This window comes from Chamaea fasciata, unplaced genomic scaffold (assembly GCF_029207755.1).
Source record: "Chamaea fasciata isolate MVZ Bird 193981 ecotype frontalis unplaced genomic scaffold, bChaFas1.0.hap1 SCAF_6, whole genome shotgun sequence".
NCBI classification, from domain to species: Eukaryota; Metazoa; Chordata; class Aves; order Passeriformes; family Sylviidae; genus Chamaea; species Chamaea fasciata.
Genome location: NW_027094091.1, coordinates 63,942,632 through 63,963,674, shown reverse-complemented (window position 1 = coordinate 63,963,674; position 21,043 = coordinate 63,942,632). Strand labels below are relative to the sequence as shown.

The following is a 21,043-nucleotide window of genomic DNA, read 5'->3' as shown; positions in this document are numbered from 1 at the left end:
CGACAAAACCCCTACAAAGATCATGTCACTGTGTTTCTCCAGACAGTCTATTCATTCCATAGAAACACATGGCATAGCAGCAACAATACTGAAAATAACTCTGTGCAAAGTCATATCAAAAGCTTAGTACTAATTAATGTAGGCAAGCTGTGATGGGGATGGGAAGTGAGGGAGGCTGCATCAGAAGTGAGAAAATAAACTGTGTGCTTTTGTTTGCTGGGCTCAATAGCAAGACAGCAGCAAGGAGGGCAACAGGGTCACAGACTGATCAGATCATAAACATTTGATAAAATTATACCAATTTGACATTAATTGCAGTAACCTGTTGAACTTGTGCAGCATGACTGAAACGGAAGGGTTAATATAGTGTGGGCATTTGAGTATTTGGGTCTTTGTGGCTGGAGGTTTATATCACTGCTTGGTCAAGTGAAAACAGCAGCTATATTACAAATTGTTGTGTAGAAAAGTATGCAAATCTCATACCTGACAGAGTTTCTTTTTGTTCTATCATCAAAGTTTTACCTTGCTGGTCTAAGCCGGTGGACTTACTCATACACCAATTTCTACATAAACTTAAATACTCTATGTATTATTCTGAACAAAATAAAATACAAGTAGACTTCTACATACTTAAATAATATATCTTGAAGAATATATTTATTTATATAAGTTTTATGTAATTACTATGAGTACAAATTGTAAAGTTGTGATGGGATCAGTAAATTGTAGGATTTTTGTAAATAGTTTTCTTGTAGAGTGACTCCAGGATTCTCCTTACTTACATATTCTTTTCACTGTGTAACTGACACTTCATACTTCTTATTTATCCACATGGTTTGAACGCTGCATTTCTGCAGACAGTTAAGAAATTTTCTTAATAACTTAAATGTTCATAAAACATTAAAAAATTCGGAAGTTGGTTGGAGAAAAAAAGTGAATAACACTGGTGAGAAAAATAAAATGTAGCTTTTAAAGGATTCCTATGTTTTCAATTCTAATCATTTCTAGCTAATTTTTTTTCTTTCAGTGGTGGTTATATTAGCCATTATTTTTATAAATAGTATTACTTTAGTTACCAAAACCCCTAATCCAAGATTCAAACTCTGTTGGACCAGATTCTGTAGGATATATAACAGAGACTGTCTTTACAATGAATACCTGATCAGTCTGATTCTGCTCTATTTCTAATACTTTGAGCCAGGTCCTAAGATGGTAACAGTGGAATCACCATTAAATCTACCTTAGGAGTATTTTGGTCTATAATTAATAAGAAATAGCTTTCATTTTTTAAAATATAATTTTGGTTCATTCCAGATGGGCAATAATTTTATATGTTTTAGAGCTTCCTTGAAGTTTCATACTGATGTTAGTGATAGAATATTTTTTCTTCCTATAAAAGGCTAGGATTTCTTCAATATACAAAACTAGTCAAAAATTGCCATAACACCTGAACTTTCTATGTAGAAATGCTTATTTTGCTCAAAAAAAAAAAATTACATTGGCAATGCTTAATCTACTTTCAAAGCAGGTTGAAATAAACTACACAAGGGCACAATTTCCTGCATGAAATAACAGTGTTTATACAGGGAGACATTCTGGAATAATAATTGTGTTCTAAAGTAGTTAGCTCTGCAACATCTTCTACACACACTCAAGCATTTTTATCCTCACTGATGAAATAATATCATTATCATGGAAAGTATTGCCACCACCATCAACATATTTTATGTATGAATCAGATTTTTATCATGTTAGGTAGGACATGGAGGATAAATAAAGCTGGTCTCTCACCCAAAGAGCTGGTGTCTAAGCAAGATGTATTTGAAAAGGGGGAAAAATCCCTTTTTTTGGACATTCTGAATTGTGTGGCACGGTTTCTAAACATCAGCAATGCCTTTGATAGATGCTCATAGTTCTGGGCTTGCAGAATCAGAGGGTTTGGATGAGACCTATCAGTGTCACCCAAGGAAATTAAATATAACTTTGGCCTAATCCCATGCCTGTGCTTCTTTGCCTGGGTTGCCACGGGCTCCCTTTGCAGCAGAGATGTCAGGAAGGTCTGAACATGATTTTGTCCCAGCACAAGTCCCTGTGTTGCTGTAAAAGTACACGTGAAATCTGATGGTTTCATTCCACAAAATATTTGTCACCTGCTCAGCTTGATCTCTCCAAGTCAAGTTGGTTTACAAATGAAATTTAAGTTTTCAAAAGCCTCTTAACAGTTTAGTGTTTAAGAAATTGACCATTAATTTCTTTAAAATAATCTACCACAGAGCTGACACAAAGCACAGTTTAACTAAGAGTCATTATCCATATCCCTGAATTAGATTAGAATAAATGACCTAGAGGAGGAAAATGTTTATGTATTTATACCAGGACAAGAAGTGCCTCCATAATCCTTTGATTATTTTTCAAAGGAATAAAAAAGTGCATGTAAATATTTATTGTGTATTTTGATCTAGTTAGGATCATAAAGGCCCAATTCTGTATGCCAGGATTTGTAACACAACATTTTCTGCTGATGTTTAACATAAATATTTGAAAAGATGTTTTAAGCAAGAAGTCTTCACTGTCTTGAAACAACTTTCAAAAAAAAAAAAAAAGAGCAAGAAATTACACTTTGGTACAGTCAATACGATGGGAGAAAAATTTTCTTTCATTTTTTATTTGTTTAGCTACATCTCATTTCTGGAAATTACTTGGGTAATTTTATCACAGCTGTGATGGACATAATAGTATTCCATTTACATAAACATCAATAACAGCTTTTTTTAATGGGACACTTCATTAATTTTTAAAAATGAGGCCTGCCTGCATTTTTGCTTTTAAAATTAGCCTACATGATTTCTAATACTAATCAGGTATAAATTTGAGAGCTGTCTGATCCCTTCATTAATAGTTTTTTAATTCAATTTGTGATTTTCACACACACTTGAAGTAAATAGGCACCTAAGAAAAACCAAAGAAATTAGCACCAATAAATTGCATGTACATATTACAGTTCTTGGTCTAAGAAGTAAAAAAAAAAAATTATAATGCTGGATTAAAAAAAAAAAGTACTGAAACAAAATTCTTATTGGTATGAATAATGAAGTTATATGTGCACAGTCAAAGAGTTGTTCCTTTGGGAGCAGCACAGTTTTGTGGTCAAAAAGAACATGTAAACTATGTGGACATCCTGCATATCCTGCCACAGGGAAACTCCTCACTTATTGTTTAGGGCTTTGTAATCCTGAGAATAATCCTGTGCAGAAATCAGAGCTGTAGCTGGGACAGCTACAGCTGTATTTGCAGTGCTGAGATTCATTTGCTCATACCTCAAATTTGCCACTTCTGATACATCATCTCTGTTAGGTAAATAAATCTTACAAAATACCTCCCACACCTGAAACAAAACTTAAACGTGTGCTAATTAAAATAGAATTGAGGGAGAGCAAGACTGATATATTTTTACTCATAATGGTATGTTCTTCATGATCCTGAATAAATCACTTCTGATGATTCAACTGTCCAGTGTCTATTGCATAACTTCTGAACGGTATTTTTATCTTATATTCATGACTGGTTTGCATTCTTCTTACTGTATTCCTCTTGCAGCCCCTGCTCAAGGGGAAGAACACTTACAGAGCATTATTGCAGCAACAGGAAGGGAATGGATAGTCCAGAAAGCCAAATTAGAAAGGAATATATAAATATGCAAAGATAACTTGGCTGTAGCCAAGTAGAGCCTATAAATTATATTATTTTAATCAATTTTATGGAAATAATGAATATAAGACAGTGAAATAAGCATTCTTCTTTTAATTTTAAAGTCCAGGTGATAGCTCTTAAATACTATTTGCCTCAATCTGTTTGTGTACCTCTGGTCTTCGACAGAATTAACAGTACCCAGTACAAAGTACTGATTAAAAATTGTGCCTATCTTTAGGTTTACATAATACCTTTTATCTTACATGACTCTAGAGCTCTTCCCAGCTACAGTGCAGGAAAAAAATAAACAAATTTTTATTTGAAAGATAATTATACTCTTAGTTAGTCTTAAAAATACAGAATTTCCACTGCTTCTTCTCCTCTAATGGCTGTAAAATCCGTATTTACCAGTTCTGACTGGAATGCATCGAAGCCTCGTGTATCTTAGCTAACTCAGACTGGTGCTATATTTATTCATTTAGGTCAGTTTTGACAGTGCTTATGTGTGCTGTGCATATACCATCTGGGGAGATTTTTTTTTTTAAATTATGAGATACCATTTTCTGTGTTCATAGCGGACTATGAAGAAGACTGAAAAACCCAGCAGAAAGATTGCTTGAAACTTCAGAGCAATTTGCAAGATTACTGTGCTATGCTGCTTTAAAATTCCAAAATGCTTCTTGTCCCATAAATTTAAATCCTATGACAAAAGTAATTTTGCCACTTAGGGACACGAGTCTCTCTGGGAAGCATGGAGCATGTTTGCAGTTGAAATTTTCAAAGGCACTGAAGTTATTTATTTTTGATAGGCAAAATTCTATTCATTATAAATAAATGCTCTTCAATGTACAAACCTCCTTACTGTGACAGTCAGGAGCTGGAGGATTCAATGTGTGCCTGATCCTGGGTCCTTGCACAGCAAATCTTTTCCTCTCTCTATGCCTCTGTCCAAGGAACTCCTTGGCCTGCAGAGCAGAGGCAATTATACTTGCTTTGGGTCTTTTTCCGTTACACAGTAACCGTGATTTTCCATGGTCATTTCCATTGCTTTGATTTTAGAAGGTTTCCTTTCCTTTTTCCTTACTTTTTCTTGCCTTGACCTAAGTGGGGAAAGAAGAGAAAACCATTTAAAGGATGCACCAAATAGCCAGTAGGAGAGGGAAGTGCATCTGTTCATCACGTTTAGACATGGACGCTGTAGGGATCGGTGTTGCTGTTTGTCTGGCAAGCCTGTAAACAGCTTTATTTGTGCATTAACCACTGAGAATCCACATCTCCATGCTAGTAGTCTGATGACTGCTGCTGGGAAGTAGCTGTGAATATATTTGTTATAGAGACATAGTATGGCGAGCTCAGAAAAGTGAAAAATTAGGTATTGGGTACCTTTTTGGAGAGGAAGTAGGAGATACAATTAGTAGGAGATACAAGAATATAATTGTTAACTTGAATGCTTAATGAAATCTTGGAAGAACTAATTGTGATGCGGATTCACAGAAAATCCAAACTCTTCTGAGGTAATTTGATTTATTTCTTTGTTAGGATAATGGACTTTATTGGTTGAAGAAAATACAGTGGACATGGAGAAGCAAATTTTCAGAACTTGGTTCCTGATTTCTGCCTCAAAATCACATGCTTGTATGAGTTGCAAGAGTAAATCTGCTTTTTTTGCATACACACGAACCTATTTCATATGTGTAAGGGTGTTATTTTACCTGACATTTTTACAGGTCATGAGAAGTAATGTGGATTAGAAAGTAAAAATCAAGGATGCAGAGTAGATCCCCCAAAGAAGTACAGGGATGGCAGACTCCTGTTTTTGCAAGTGAGCTGAGTCTTCTGACTTTATCTTTTCACCTTCAGCATCATGGCTGCATTCAGCCCTGGAGAAAGATCCATTATGAAACTGCACTAACTCAACCTTTCTTTATTCATAAGGAACTTTATAGATGCTGATACTGTGAATTCATCTTTTGTCAGAGTAAAATCCTGTCACTTTGTGACTTTCTTTAGTTGACTGTTTGGTCTTTAATTTAACATCCATCTGTGCTCAATTGGAATTTAGATGACAATTGAATGGAGCTGCACACAGCTGCGTGTATTGATAGGAGCTGAGATCTGAAAAGGTTCTACCTTTACAAATGAGATGCAGTAATAAGTTTTTTTCTGCTCCACTTGAGATAAAGGACTGTGTGCTTTGTACTTCTACGCTTCCTTGTGGCTCCTCTAATGAACTGAATGGGATCCTTTCCACCACTGGGGTGTCATGGTCTGCACTCTCACACTTTCTGGCCTGCTTTTAGCCTGTGTCAACCAGCTTTTATCCCTGAAAAGTCTGGGACATGGTGCCAGGGACTGCTCCTGAAAGAAGATTGAATATGTTCACATGCTGTGGCCCACATAGATTGCTTGATGTGGCTGAGTAATGTTAATAATGTGGGTATAAATCATTCCATTCTGGTAGTCTTAAGTGACAAAGAATGGTGATGGGCAAACTTCACTTATGGATAGAAACCTTTATGATAGAAACAAGCCAATATGTGATTTTGGAAAAGAGAAGTTTTGAAAGGCTTGTGAGAAGCCTTTGATACATTAAGTGTGTTATCTTGGTAAACTGGGAAAGACTCCTTGAAATCAGTGTTTGCTGCTCATGTCAAGCAGTGTGCTTTAAAACAGAGAATAAAACATTCAGAAGAAGAGTGGGAACATACCTGCCAGGTCCTAATGCCAGCTAATCCCTGCTAGGAGAGGGGATCATTGGAAAAAACATCATGGCAAAGGTACATTGGATAGGAATTCATAGTGTGATGCTGATGTAATGCTGCAATGCATGTTACCTCATGTAAGAACAACTAAATTTAATTATTTCAGGCAAAATCCTGCATGAATAATTTAGACACCTCTGAAGGCCACCAAATGGTGATCTACATGTCTGCTTCTCCCTTGAATCTATAGGGAACTGGGGCACTTGGGAGCAATTTAGGAGGAATGGTTCCTAGCTCTCCTCCCCAGGGCTCTGAAAATTTTAAGTCACATTGTAGCTGGCCTTTAGTCTGTTCTGCATTGCTTAATCCTCGAACTGAAATGTTCATTTTCAGGCTTGTCAGCTGAAAGAAATGAGTACTGCACATTTTGTAAGAACGCAATAAAAAGGGTGAATTTTGAAAAACGGTGAGCAAAAACAAATAGAGAGGAAAAGAAGATTGAGGAGAAGAAATTACTGTTGCATACAAACACATAAGCAATTTTTGTTAAAAAATAATTAAAGGAATCAAATAGGAGTTTTACTAAGGCTGATACCTAAATTATTAGCTTATAGTGAAGTTCATAGAATGTGAATTCAGTACTACAACATGCATGCAGTTAGAATAAGTTGTTGACAGAGAATTTGGAAATACTCTTAGAGAATATGCTCTGTGCTGTAAGTTTGACATACATCAGGAATAATTTGGGAGTTACTTAATAGGCCTTAACACAGTACATAATTATAAGAACTCTTGGCGAAATAAATTTTGCAAAGTCTGTGATTCTCTGACTTTAATGGTGATGTCATGTATTATCTTTAGTGTTTTCAGGTAGATAATATGGTTATAATAGTACAGGAAGACAAAGAAGCTTTATTCCCACTGTATCTTGTGGAAAAATGGTCTTTTGTGTTTTTATGGTACTTTACAGAATACAGCTTAGTACTTTTGTCTGCTGAGTTGTAGTAACTAAAAAGCATTGTTTCGGTAGTAAATAATCAGAACCAGAGATAAATCAAATCTGACATCAATTATGCTGCTGGGCTGTTGCTGGGGGTGGAAAAGAAAATTCCCTACATTTAGAACAGAAAATCAAATGCTCATAAAAGTATCTTGTGAGCAGCAGAACATTCATGACAAAATCGAGGGCTTGATTCAAAAGTCAATCCTTCTTAGTCATGTGCTTGATGTAAAGCACATGTTGATTAAGGTCACTGCTTAAATGAACTGGGAATTGGGTAGTTGTTCTTAAGAACTGAAAAGCTTTTTTTTTCTCTTTTTTTTTTTTTCTTTTTTTTTTTTTTTTTAACAGAGGATTAGCTAAGTCCAGGTAGCATATAAATCTCAGAGCACCCATTACCACCAGAGAAACATTATTTCAGTGGCTGTCATGATGTGTCAGCATTTTTATCAGGCATCTCACTTGCCACATGAAAAAAGTTTCGCGTTCCAAACATTGAAAATACCTAAATACTTTTTAAGTATGTATTTTCCAGTCTCAAAATAAAGCTAAATAAGTCAAAAAAATTTTCAAAAAATAGCGATAATCTGTTGTTGGTCTAGAATATGATGTTCAGATTTGAAAAGTGGCAATTTTGTACTTCAGTGCAAAGGACAAAGCTCTCACCCCCTTTTTCTGCAGTAGGTAACACTGTCAGGTTTACTGCATTATGGTCAGTGCAGTATCCAGCACTGTCAAATTTTGGCATGGTTGGGAATCCTCCTTTCTTGAACTGATTAAAATGAAAATAGACACGGGAATTTATGCACTTAATGAAAGGAGAAACAAAAGCACAATATATGTGTTTACATAGGTTTTTTTTATACAAAAGACAGGGTTTTTTGCATAATCACATTTGTTCCAGGAGTAAAGATACACTCTCAAAGGAAGGAAAGACTTTAATGGCCTGTGGAGGACTTGTTTTTTTTTTTTTTAGCTAAAACCAAGCCTGTTTCCAGAGAAGTTTCAGTGCAGCAACAAAAACTTTTGCATTTTGTCCTGCTCTAATTTATTCGCAGCCTGAAGACCCGATGCTCACAATTGGTTTCTTGTTTCACATGAAATCTGGGTAATTGTACCCATCAGTCCAGATGCTCTTGGGTTTTTTTTAGACACAATATTTATATCTTGGATCTTGCAGATGCCAGAGGGAACATTTCAGCCATACTGAATGCCATGTTGTTATTAGGGGCAGATTATACCCTGGGGCAGGTGCCAGGTTCACATGCAGGAGCTGCTCCTGCCTCTCCTGTCTTTTAACCTGCCAGAATTGGACAGGCAGAGTGTGGTCTCATTCTCACCTAACACCTTTAGGACCCTTCAGACACACTCCTAAAGCACACAGTGATCACCAAAGCCAACAGACTCACATTGGGGGAGATGTGATCTTATTTAATTATTTATCTATATTTTCAAGTACAAAAGTAAGTATGTTCCATTTGCCTTCCCCCCCCCCCCCCCCCCAATTCTTTGATATAATGCAGAGTTAAAAACCCAAATTAATTGTGTAAGATGAAACATGGGCATCTGGAATACAAAGTGTTTTATCCAAGAGTTCTCTATGGAATATATAGATTTGAAGAACAAAATCTCTTCACGAAAGCCTTGTAAGAAAAGGAAAAAGTTCCCCTGAAACTAATTCATGAGGAAAAGATATATGAGTTAAAATGCCATTTTTATATTTGTGTACCAAAGTTTATTGGCCTGGATAAAGACACTCTCTTTTTGTAATGCCATTAATGGAGTATTCATAGAAGATTACTAGCAGTGCAATGCTTTAGCAAACTTCTTTAAGTAATAGATCATTTTTTAAAGAAAAAAAAAAGACTTTATGGATTGCAAACTATATTGAATTGACACTTGCAGTGACTGGAATGCTTTTTTATCCACAGAACATGGGTGGCAGCAGAGTAATCCCCATCCTACATCCCCCAGCCCCAGCCCCAGCCGTGTGTCTCACCCTTTACCTGGATGCACCACTACGAAGGGTGAGGGAGCTATGGTAGTTTACTCTGCATTCCCATTCACTTGTTGACCTCTCTCCAAAAATCACAGTTGCTGATAATCTGAACTTGAGCTCCCGGCTAGCTGGAACAGCCAGGTTATTTCTGACAGAATACATTCTACCATTGCTTGTGTTGAGGTCTCTATTCCCTTGGGCTGAATTGGAGCAGGAGTGCTGAACTTGCAGTCTGGCTGGTTGGTTTCACCAGAAATTCACTAGAATTATCCATTTCTGGCTCTGGTGAAGCTAATGGGGCTTAGTGAAGAGCCATGTTTCAAGTGCTGCAGTTAACAGGTAGACTGTAAGGCCAACCATCAAAAAAATACAAAAAACAGGAATTGTTATAAAATTAACAATGCAAATTTAAAACCAACCTTGCTGTAATGCATGTGGGGTTAATTAACTCCTTTTTAAATTATTGCTTGCTGCGGGTGAAGCCAGGATAGTTGGCCTGTTACTGAGGGAAATGCGGGAAGTTGCAGCATCCCTGTGTCCCTTCAGCTTTTGCTGTGCTCTGTGGGGAAGGGAGATCTGGGTGGTGTGGTGAGGCACACAGTTTATTCTTCACAAGAGAAGACAGTGGGTTGAGTGTTTGCACAAAACTCTGCATGTGCAAGCCTGTGTGAAGACAAATATTGCTTGGATATCGTCTCAACTTAAAGAATGTAGATGTGAAACAAGAAGAGAGTTTACATAGTGGCTTTACCCCTGCTCTGCTGTTGCAGAGGTTTTTGATTTAAAAGAAAGGGGGTTAGGTCATCTTTCTCCTAGGTAGCAGCAACAGCATGGCTGGTATTTGATATTTTTTGGAAGTGTTACTGTCTAGCAGTTCCTTTGGATCTTTAGGCTGTTGGTGCTTCTGGGGGGACTCAGCAGTTGTTCCGTCAAGAGCAGAAGTAATGCTGCGGGAGCTTATGGAGCCCTTAAATATAGTCCAGAAGGAAAGTGACAATAGTTATAAAAGGCATAGGATGTGTTTTCTTTGGCTGCTTGGGTTGCGAGCTGTGGAGGGAAGCACTGGGCCCTGTCTCTGTCCCCTTTAGATCAGCTACAACTGCTAAGCAGGAGCAAAATCTGATTCAGAGTTTGAAGATGTTCCAAGCACAGGCAATCATTTCTAGGCTTTTCCATAAGAGGAACTGCTCCTGCCTGTACTCACAGTTATAAAGAAGTAATCCAAAATCAAGTTTGGATGCAATAGGAAAGAAATTATTTGCAACAGTGGGAAAGGAAGATTTATTAAAGAGATAAAGACTTTACATTATTTTCTATTCATTTCTGATCCATGAGCTGGGAATAATTACTGCATACTATACTTTCTCTTCCTGTTTATTATGTTAGTGTTTTTCATTTCTTTTTCTGTTCAGCTACCACCCATGTCTTTACATGTCTTCTCTTACCAGTCTACAAAGAATTAGCTCACTGTAGATGGGAGGCTTATTAGGGAGTATTGAGCGACAAATGAATCTTATTATATTGTTGCCAGGTCTTATTTTATTATTTTAATTTTTATTTTATTTTATTTTATTTTATTTTATTTTAATTTTGTTTTATTTTATTCCATATAAATTTTATCCATTAGGTACTCCTACTGTAACACTCAAAATCATGGTTTTTCTGGGAAGGATCAGTGCAGCACAAATCCTGTAGTCTAAGAATTTTAAGAATTTTAATTGTAATGCTTGTGAACTTCAAGCATCTTGTTTATTAGAATATATGTACAACTAGTATCATTACATTATCAGAATGATGAAACTGCTTATTATTAAAGCCTTTTTACTGACTACCCATTCTCACACAGACTTGAAGCTTCCCTGTGTACTAGTTTGAGAGTTCAGAACAGGTGATAAAATAGGGATGAAAGAGAGAGCTGTGATCTCAGAGGAGATATTAGGCACCAGAAATTATGGTGTTCTTGTTCCAGCTCTTACACTGACTGTGATACTTCCATTTCTATAGCACTTGCCATCTCTGGATCTCAAAGTGGATTATAAAGAATAGTGATTTAAACCTTCCTGCACCTCTAGGAGATAGGTAAGCAATATTATTCCCATTTTACAGATGGAGAAATTGTGATACAGAGAGGCTTAGTGTTTGTTATTTAAAAGTTTATTTACGAACACACATGCATGCACACACACAGAAGCAGATATCAGAACTTTCATTGCTCTCTTTGTTGAGTCCATCCTCCTTTCCATTTAACCTCTCTGATTTATATTCCCCATCTGTAAAAAGACGGAAATTGGTATAGACATGGAGAGATTTGCTTGCACATAAATTTCTGTGCAGAGTCAGAAAAAAAGCCAGACGAACACGGAGCACAAAAGTTGCCTTTAAAATCCAATGCTTTTTATGTGTTGGCAGAGGATATTTTTAAGACTTGGTACAAAAATTTTTGTAGGTGGGGAGAGTTGCAGTAGTTCTGCAACTTAATGCATAGTATTTAGTGATCACTATAAAAAGGCTTGATCGTTTTGCAATATAAGCATGTTAACTGGAGATTAAATTTTTCAGAATGCATCAATTTATATGGCAAAAGGCCAGACACAGCCAGTATATCAATCTCTGCATTATCTGAAAGACATCAGCACCACCAAGGCACCGTGTCAAACAGGACTGGGGCAGTTGTGCTGCATAAAAGACAGGCATTGCCCCAGCTGCATCTCTGTTTATCTTTCTCCTGCTGGGTCTGTAGTGCAGCACAAGTTCCTCGGTGGCAGACACCAATCTAGACAACTATGCCTAAATATTTATAAGAGAACTGAAATTACGACTGAACTTTGGGGAAAAAAAAAATTTAAGATCCAAGATAAGTCTTGTTATTTGTACTACTATTATTGGAATTATTGCTTCTTGTAATATTAGAAAGATACTTTAAAAGATGCTTACATAATTGATTAATCTGATCATGTACTGCATCAAAACATCATGAAGGTTCTGATCTCATTATTCTTAAAAACATTGTTTAAAAAACATCTTGCAGAAGCTGTTAAAAATTCTTTCTAATTCTGCTACTAATTTGCTACATAACTGAAGCATTGAAAACCTCATCTATTAGGTGTTTTAACAACACATCTGGAAATTTTCTCTATGTTGAACAGATAGCTTTTACAGAAATGTTTTTCACATTTCATTTGTGTGCATCCTGTAGCATCGGCAGGCTAGATTACACCAACACACAACACCCACAGTAACATTTTCCTGTAAGTAATCTAACCTCCCTGTGATACAGTACCCAGATTTCATGCCTTTAGTGGTGATTATATGTAGGAAATAAGTATGGCTAATGTGCATATTTATGTTAAATGGAACGGAGACTGGATGTGTTTTTGTGTCACCATGCAAGCATCAACTTGTACGTGATTCAAAGATCCATGCAAAAGTTAAGCTTCCTATTTTGTTTCAGTTGTAAAACTGCATGCAGAGAAGCAGACTGAATTTCAGGTAGGGATTCAGTTGATTTGGAGCTAAGGTAACACGTGATTTTATCACTGCAAGCTTCTCCAGGTAATCATAGTGCTGATGCTAATTATGATAATTGAGCCAAGTGAGTGAGTTCGTTGTTTTAACGTGTGACTGAGATCAGAATTTAACCTGCGGTTTTCCTGAATGCTAGTACAAATCATTTGTTACTTTTGCTCCCAATTACACTTAAAGTAGCCAGTGTCTTGAGGTAATATAGCTGCTGCAGCTGGTGGATTGGGATATGGCTTTGCTAATGCATTGACCTTCTTCATCTGTGTAACGTGAGTTAATTTTCAGCCTGACAGTAAATGCTGAAATTTGAATTGTAGCGCTAATGCACCATTTTTTCATCTGTCAAACCAGACTGAAGGGTCATTTAGTGATGGGGATAATGGTTCACTTTGAAAGAGAAGGAAAACCTGCTTCTGAATTTTAGGGGAAATTCTAGATCTTGCTTCAAGAAAAAAAGCTGAACTAAGGAAAAATTAGCCTGTAAAATTCCAGTAACACTTCACCTGTAATCTGAGTATTTGCTTTATCCTTATACTGATTCTGTAACAGGCACATTGGAATATTTGCCGTGACAAATTAGACAGAATAATAAAACACCCTACGAAATTTGGTGTTCAGGCTATCGAGCCTCAAAAAGAGGCTTTCTCTGAAAAGTGAATCGACATTAAACTGTTTGTAATGAGAATTTCCAGTGTCAGTTTGTGACAAGTTTTGATTGTTTCTCTACACCCTAAGAAATCCTAAACCTAAGAACTGTTGGAGACTGATTTTTTATTTTTGTTCCTCTCAGAAGTGTCTCTCTTTCTCTCCTGCAGCACGGAAAAGGATATGCTAGTCACTTCTACAGGACTTACCTGAAGCAGCATGATTTGCACAAAAGAAAGTCGACCAACAAAAAGCATCAGCTTTCAACTTCATTATCTTGGCCATCCAGTTCTGTGTAACTGAAGGATTTGTGTGCTGTTGGAGACATCCTGGCCAACAATAGGACCTAATTGCTCTCAGCAGGCCTGAGAAATGAGTTGAAATGTGTAGAACTGTAGAAACTTCAGAGGCAACTGATCTTGCCTCTCTGATCAGTGTGTGCCTGTTTACAGCACTATATATCTTTCTCTCTCCAAAATGTCACTGAGCCCTTTAGATGTTTATATTCACCACAAAAAGCCAATCGTACAGATAAAAGAGATGTGCATTATAAATGCAATATCACTGTTTTAAACTTGACTGTTTTATATTATTTTTGTGTGATCAAGTGTTCCCCAAACTATTCCAACTTTACAAGAGAGATTGTGATCATGTTCTTTTCACCTGTGGGTCATAAAAATGTTGTTAATCTGAAGACCCACAAAATTATCAAAGACATTTCTGTAGTTTATACACCGTGTTGCAAAGTGTTTACTGTACTATTTCAAAGCTTCTAAATAAATATAAAATATATATATATTATATTATATATAATTTTCCGAAAAACGTGGTACAACTTAGTTGATTTTTAAATGGATTCATACAGTCTACACCATACACTAAAGTGAGAAGATAATTCAGGGTTCCTAAGCTATCCTTGCTAAAAAACTAAAAATAAAATAAACTTTAGTAGTACTTCCCCAAAAATTTGTATTTTGGTCAATCCTGTTTTTCTTGTTTAAAAGAAAAAAAAAAAAAAAAGCTGTAAGCAACAACATTTTGTCTGAAAAGTTGTAAGGAATTTTCAATGCCAAAGATGCAGCTGTCAATATTACCCGAATGAGCGCTATGTACTATCAGAGGTATAAATCACTCTCCATTATTTTGATTATGTTTCTATGGTTTTTAATTTGGAATCACGAAATCTTTTATAAGGCTCTATAAATTCACCTGTATATGTTGTTAAAAAAGAACACTGGGTGTCTGTACATTTTGCAATGTAAGATATAATGTAAGTGAAGTTACGTATTTTAAGAAAATCATCCCAAGCTCATAAATATGTATACATGCATACATAAATACATACACACACACAAACACCCACACATCTCTCTTTAACATAGTTTTGTGAAACTATACAAATATATTGCCTAAAAATATTTCTCTTGTGGCTAGGAATAGTTGTTGATAGAATTCAAATTACAAAGGCAAAGTATATGCCAGACTCTTTTATCACAAAGGAGATTTCCAATTAGGAACATGACACATTCTCAGCTGACCCCTGTCCCATTGGAGTTAAAATGGTGTTGGCCACCATCTTTGTTGAGAAAAGGATTAAGCCCTTGCATATAATCTTTATGTTCTGTAATAATTCTGTGGTCTGAAACAGTATCTTAGAGCGTTTCTTTTCTATGAAATATTGAAAAAAGTAAAATTTCAAAGGTAAAGTTTAAAACTACTTTCATGTCCATTTACTAAATGTAAAAATCTAGTAAAATTTTTTCTTTTTTTTTTTTTTTGGTGCTGTGATTTTTTCCCTCTGCTGTACCTTAATACATCAAATAATAAGAACAAATGAGAGCACACTTTGCTGTCAGCCAATGCCTAGACAAATTCAGACCAGTTCCTACTGATGTTTCAATATTAAGTAAAACAAGGGAAAATGTTTCATTGATTGCAGTGGGATTTGGATCATGACGTTATATCGGAATTCTGTTGTCATTACCAATGCTGCCATGAGATGTATGTGTGAGAGGTCACTGCTATGTCATAATAGAATTTGGGTTTCTGGTTTTTGTTTGTTGATTCTGGGGTGGTTTTTTGTTTGTTTGTTTGTTTGTTTGTTTTTGGTTTTTTTTTTGTTTTTTTTTTTTTTTTTTTTCTTTGTAATGGCAGTTTCTATTAGATAGCAGTATGTAAATCACCTGTATGAAAACCATCCTGCTGTGGATCCAAATATTTACAGAGAATCCAACATTCCTGATCAAGTCCCACAGGTTCTTTGTACACCTGGTGGACTAGGCCCTGAAGTTTTTAATTTATTACTCCAAACAAACAGACAAACAAACAAATGCTCATTAAACACTTTAATGTGCACATCTAGCAGGTTTGTATAACGAAAAATTGTTTCATGAGATCCTTTTAAAAATGTGTTTTATAAAAAACCCAATCCAAAAATCCCCCAAACAATTTCAATAGCTATTGATTTGAGCAAATAACAACAGTAAAATTTTCCTCCTGCTCTAGGTAGCAGACCTTTTAGTGGCCTACAGGCTTAATTTATTTTATGAAGAAAAGTAATGGAATTTGCAACAAATATTTCATTTCAAGGAGATTGTTAGATTCTTGTTTCTGGTTTTTAAGCAAGAAAGTCCTTGCCATTCTTAAACCTGTTTCTAAGTAACTTTTTAATACAGACATATATTGTAATTTATGGTTGTTTTCGATCTTTGGGAGGAAAAGGAAATGGTTTTACCTTCTATTTCACAAACAGTCAAAGTGTTTCTATTTGATGAAACTCTCTTCACATTTGCATGCCAATATTTTTCTGAAAAAAATATTGACCATATCATGTCCTGCCACTCATTTCCAAAACCAAACTCTTTCCATCAAGTGTGATATATGTACAAATTTATTAATCTTCTTTATTTTTGTTATATGTTAAATGCCATTGGCATTGGTCCATGTATACACAGAAATCCTTCTGAGTTCACTGGGACAGTCCTAGAGGGAGTCATGGTAGGATGCAGAACTGAAGAGAAGAATTGAAGTACTGCAGCCTGAGCTTTTGAGCTAAACCTGTAGCTTTTTCTGATTTCCCTTGCTCACTGTGAGTTTTGGTGCTCTAACCTTTGCTGGCACAAGCCTTGAGCATATTAAATCCCAGTACACAGCTGCTCTCCCACCAGAAGGGCAAATTGGGCAGTGCAGAGGCTCAATTTGTCCTGTCTCTTTGTTTTAGTGGACATCTGGCCACCTCCCACTGAAATTGCCTTGTTCAGCCTCTCCAGTGTATTCCATCCTGCTGCTCGGTGCCCTGTTTGCAGGGACAGGTCTGTAAATGCCTTCAAAACATCAGCCTTGTGTCTGTGCCTCTTCCTCTGCAAAGCACATATGGTGCGAACATTGAAGGACTCTCGTTTGTATACTGAACCCAACATTGAACTGAAAGTGATCAGGAAATATTTAGGTTGGCTATTAAGGGGGAAGATTGATACCCATAAAACTGAGATAAGGAAGGTTTTGGGATCTCCTTCACTGCAGGTTTTCAAGGACAGCTCAACAAACACCTGTAAGGGATGATATAAGTGTACTTAAACTTGCCTCAGAGAAAAAGCACAGGGAAGGCTCTCAGTCCTGTTGCTCTGCAATGTTCCTAGTGGGGCATGCCAGGCTTTGGAAGAGTTAATCTGTGCACAGGTCTAAGGAGAAGAATGTTCTGTCCTTCAATTATTTCTTTGTAGCAATATTTAATGTTTAATTTTACAATTTATGAGCATAATAGAACAAGCTGCCCGTGAGAATAACTGTCTTTGGAGTAAATTAGAGTTCACACAGAGAAGACAGGGTCTTACAAAAGATAACAATGTGGAATCAGGTCTGTGAGTTTTTTGGGTTTTTTTTTTTTTCAATTCCTGATTTAGATATGTAGCAATAGATTCCTAAGCAGCTTGCCTAATAAAATTATTCAAAATCAGACTTTTAGTTTCTTCCAGATGGATCCTTTTACAACTTAGAAATACTGAAACATTTCACCACTTGAAATAAAATTCCATTTTTTTTAAAGCAAGTTTTTGCTAACATGCCTATTAAGGGAAGGTATTTCCATATTCTTAAGTTACTGGGACAAGGTGTAGTAATTTTTTCATTAGTGTTGTTGCGAAATTAGGTGACATGAAAATACACAGATAAATACAATTTGTAAAGATTCCTGCACTATAGCTTTTATATAGTTGTGGGGGAGATACATATGTGTGTGTGTGTGTGTGTGTGTGTGTGTGTGTGTGTGTGTGTATAACTGTAGATCAAATTCTGGAAAGTTGCCATGGGATTTTTTTTCCTACAGCTATCAGTAGATGTAAACAAAAGGGTAGAAACACATGTTAGGGTACTACAAAACTAGACTTGTTTCTTAGTATAGAACAGAGTTTTGCATTCAAGAATTAAAGTCAGCCACTTCTTCATGTGTTATACCCACAATCAAGCACACAACTCTTTTTTTTTTTCTTTTTTTTTTTTTTTTAATCTTCCAAAATGTTACCTGCTCATAGAAAGGGGTTTTTTTGGGGGTTTGTTTTTTTTTTTTCATTCTTTTTTAAAGTAGTATCATTCCTCAGGGTAAAGGGTGGATAAATAGATAGTCTTCCTAGGCTGATAAATTGCAATTGCAATTTTGCAAGGCTGTTAAATATTTGTGTGTCTTACCTGGAGAAAGCCGATCATATCCTTCCACTGTTCCGTGTTCTAGTCTCAAGTTTTATGGCATTTGGACTTGTGAAATAAAACCTTTACAAAGGTGTAGGGGCCAAAATAAGCATATTTGATATACATTTAGTTATTGCAATTTGATTGCAAAAACTTGGCATCAGATTTCCATAAAGGGTAGAAAATTGTTTGTTCTGTTTGCAGTAATGTTAAAGACAGCCAGTAGGACTTTATTATAATGTTGTGCTATGACAAGTTCTGAAACGGTGAGTCAAATCCTTTGCACTGATCCCTACAAACAGAGATCAAATTCTTCTTAAAGAGCTCCTTCATTTTATTTTGTCTCTAAGAAATGGATACATATATATATATATAAACAAATATACACGGCCATTACAATCCATTGTTGAGCATCTGTGTTTTTGTAGATATCTTCGTATGTAAGAAATAAGCAAGAACTAACTTGGACAGATTTCTTGAACTGAAATTGTTTTTGAATTTGAATTTGTTAATAAAGTTCATGATATTGACAGACATCAAGAAAAATGAAATCTCTGTGGGTGTAGCTCTCCAGAAGGCAAACGCTTCACTTAGGAAGCATCCTGTCAAAAAACTGTATAAATGCAACTGCTGGAAATCTTGCTGAGTCAAGACGAAAGATGCTGTGCTAAAGCTTTCTTGTTCTCTGTGTCAGCACTGATTAAAGTGTCCTCTGGATGGTAACCACTTTAGGCAAGCAAAAGATATCAAAAATTGCAAACCGTATACAGATAATGTTTACCATCCCTGCAGAAGAGAGGCTGAGACAAATAGGTGAATGTATACTGAAATACTCATCTATATCATACAATGTGGAAAAACCAGTTAAGTCAAACATTTAAGGAAAGAAAATGCTTTCAAATACATGCACCTCAAAGATTAAAGTTCATCTGATGCTCGACTTAGAAGCATATTTTGGGTAACTCATCTTTGATTTGCACTAACCCTGGAAAGCAATGTATTGTATGACAAAGCCTTACCACTACATGATAAAGGAAATGTAACCAAACCAACCTTAAGTTTTAGAAGTGTTGCATCCAAACATTCAGGTTGCAAAACTGAGCTGTATTTTATATGCATCAGAGCCTAATTCCATTAAAGGCAGTGGCCCAAGCTGCAGCGATCTGAAGGAGAGCAAAAGGAAGTTTCCGTTTCTTTCTTTATGAATTTTTAAGCAAGAGCAGCCTGCAATAAAATTATTTGACATCAGAAAAGGGAAACTTCACTGGCTTTGCTTTAAAAAAAGCTGCACAATCCAGTTTGGAAATTTGAAAGTTAGGACATGGCTATGTGTCAGTGTAAAACAGGCATTTTTTATAATTTTATCTCAAAGCGAAATAACACAAGCTGTTAAGTGATACAAATTTTTAGGTTTTCTATTAAGAGAAAGACAGAAATGCAGTCCTGAACAGACAGATTCATGTTTTTATTATGCAGAAATTCAGACAACTAAAAATCCATTGGAACAGAGTATTCTTACACTGCCCTAGTTATTGGCTGAAAATGTGAGCAGAACAAGCAAAGAAAATATCAACCTCAATCTCATGGATGCTTCAAAAAGCTTTGCTCTGGAAGGTAGCAAACCAATCCTAAGAACATTATCGCCTTTCAGACTTGGCTGAAAGATGTTTTCTATCTCTCATCTTTGCTGGTCTAACATACTTGGAGTGTAAAAGCAGTCCTCTGTTCACCTCAGTGGAGGGGAGGGTATTCTCATTTGTTGAGAATAATCTGGAAAAAAGACCTAGATGAAGCCTGATGTCAAAATTGCCTAGTAATTCCATCCCCATCGCTGCAGATTTTCTGGCCAGGGATCAGAATAATTTAGGGCTGAAACGTTGCGGGGTGCTGATGGAAAAGCAGTGGTGTGGCACTGTTCCTATGTGAAGAAGAAAAAGAAAGGAAGAGAGAAAGGGAGAAAACATTCTCTGCTCTTCCTAGTCTCGCAGACAGCATTAATTGGTACTTAAATAGTGTTTTGTTCAGGAACATAAATATCACTGAAGGAGAAAGATTTCACCATGAGAGCAATATATTTGTTGTGGCTTGTGCTATATTAAAAACAACAACAAAACAAAAGAATGCAAGCAAACATTCTCCTGCTCAACCCCCTGAAGATGAGGAGCTCACAGCCATTCAGTTTTTGAGAGGCTCTGTTTGATTTATATTTTGGCTGTCAACAAAGAAAAAGAAGAGAGACAGTGTGCTGGAAGTTAAAGATAGGTAATTAATATAATCTAGGGGGAAAATGCAATATACCTTGTAATAATATCGTTAAACCTCACTGAGCTGCTTGGAACAATCTGTTAAAAATTAAACAAACAAGGAGACAAAACCCCCTAAACAAAAAATAAATCTGCTTCTTGGCACTCCAGGTACACATTTACATTAGACCTATCACAGCTAAGTTGAAATAAATTGTCTGAGGTAGATACGTGAGGTATCATATTTTTTCTTACACCTGTTTCCAGGGGATGGGAAGGGGGTCAGTCCTGGCATCCAGCATCTCCTCAGGGACAGGAACATTCTGGAGCATTCCTCACCCTATTGTAAACATCTAAGAATTTACAGACTTCCAGATGTGTTACTATATATTCTGCTTCAAATACTACTTTTTAAACGATGATACTTCCCTGTGCTTTTGACCATTTATGTCAGCTATTTTTGAGGGCTTCCTGTCACTATGAATAGTTAAGTAATAGATTTACCAGCCTAATTTAAAATTTCCTTTATAATTAAGAGATGGATTTCAAGTAGCCCTTA

At 36.2% G+C, this 21,043-nt stretch overlaps 1 protein-coding gene across 3 annotated transcripts in view; it reads left to right on the top strand.

Moving 5' to 3' along the window:
* Positions 1 to 18,842, top strand: part of PCDH10 (protocadherin 10) — a 38,117-nt gene extending 19,275 nt beyond the window's left edge. The window contains exons 5-6 of one of the 3 annotated variants that reach the window (XM_066186647.1): positions 11,396 to 11,470; positions 13,729 to 18,842. In XM_066186647.1, the coding sequence (XP_066042744.1) occupies positions 11,396 to 11,430 (35 nt within the window). In that variant the 3' untranslated portion in view covers positions 11,431 to 11,470; positions 13,729 to 18,842. Of the gene's footprint in view, positions 1 to 9,323; positions 9,597 to 11,395; positions 11,471 to 13,728 lie in introns of those variants that run through there. The other 2 variants (XM_066186648.1, XM_066186646.1) reach the window with 2 other exon arrangements.
* Positions 18,843 to 21,043: the final 2,201 nt, after the last annotated feature.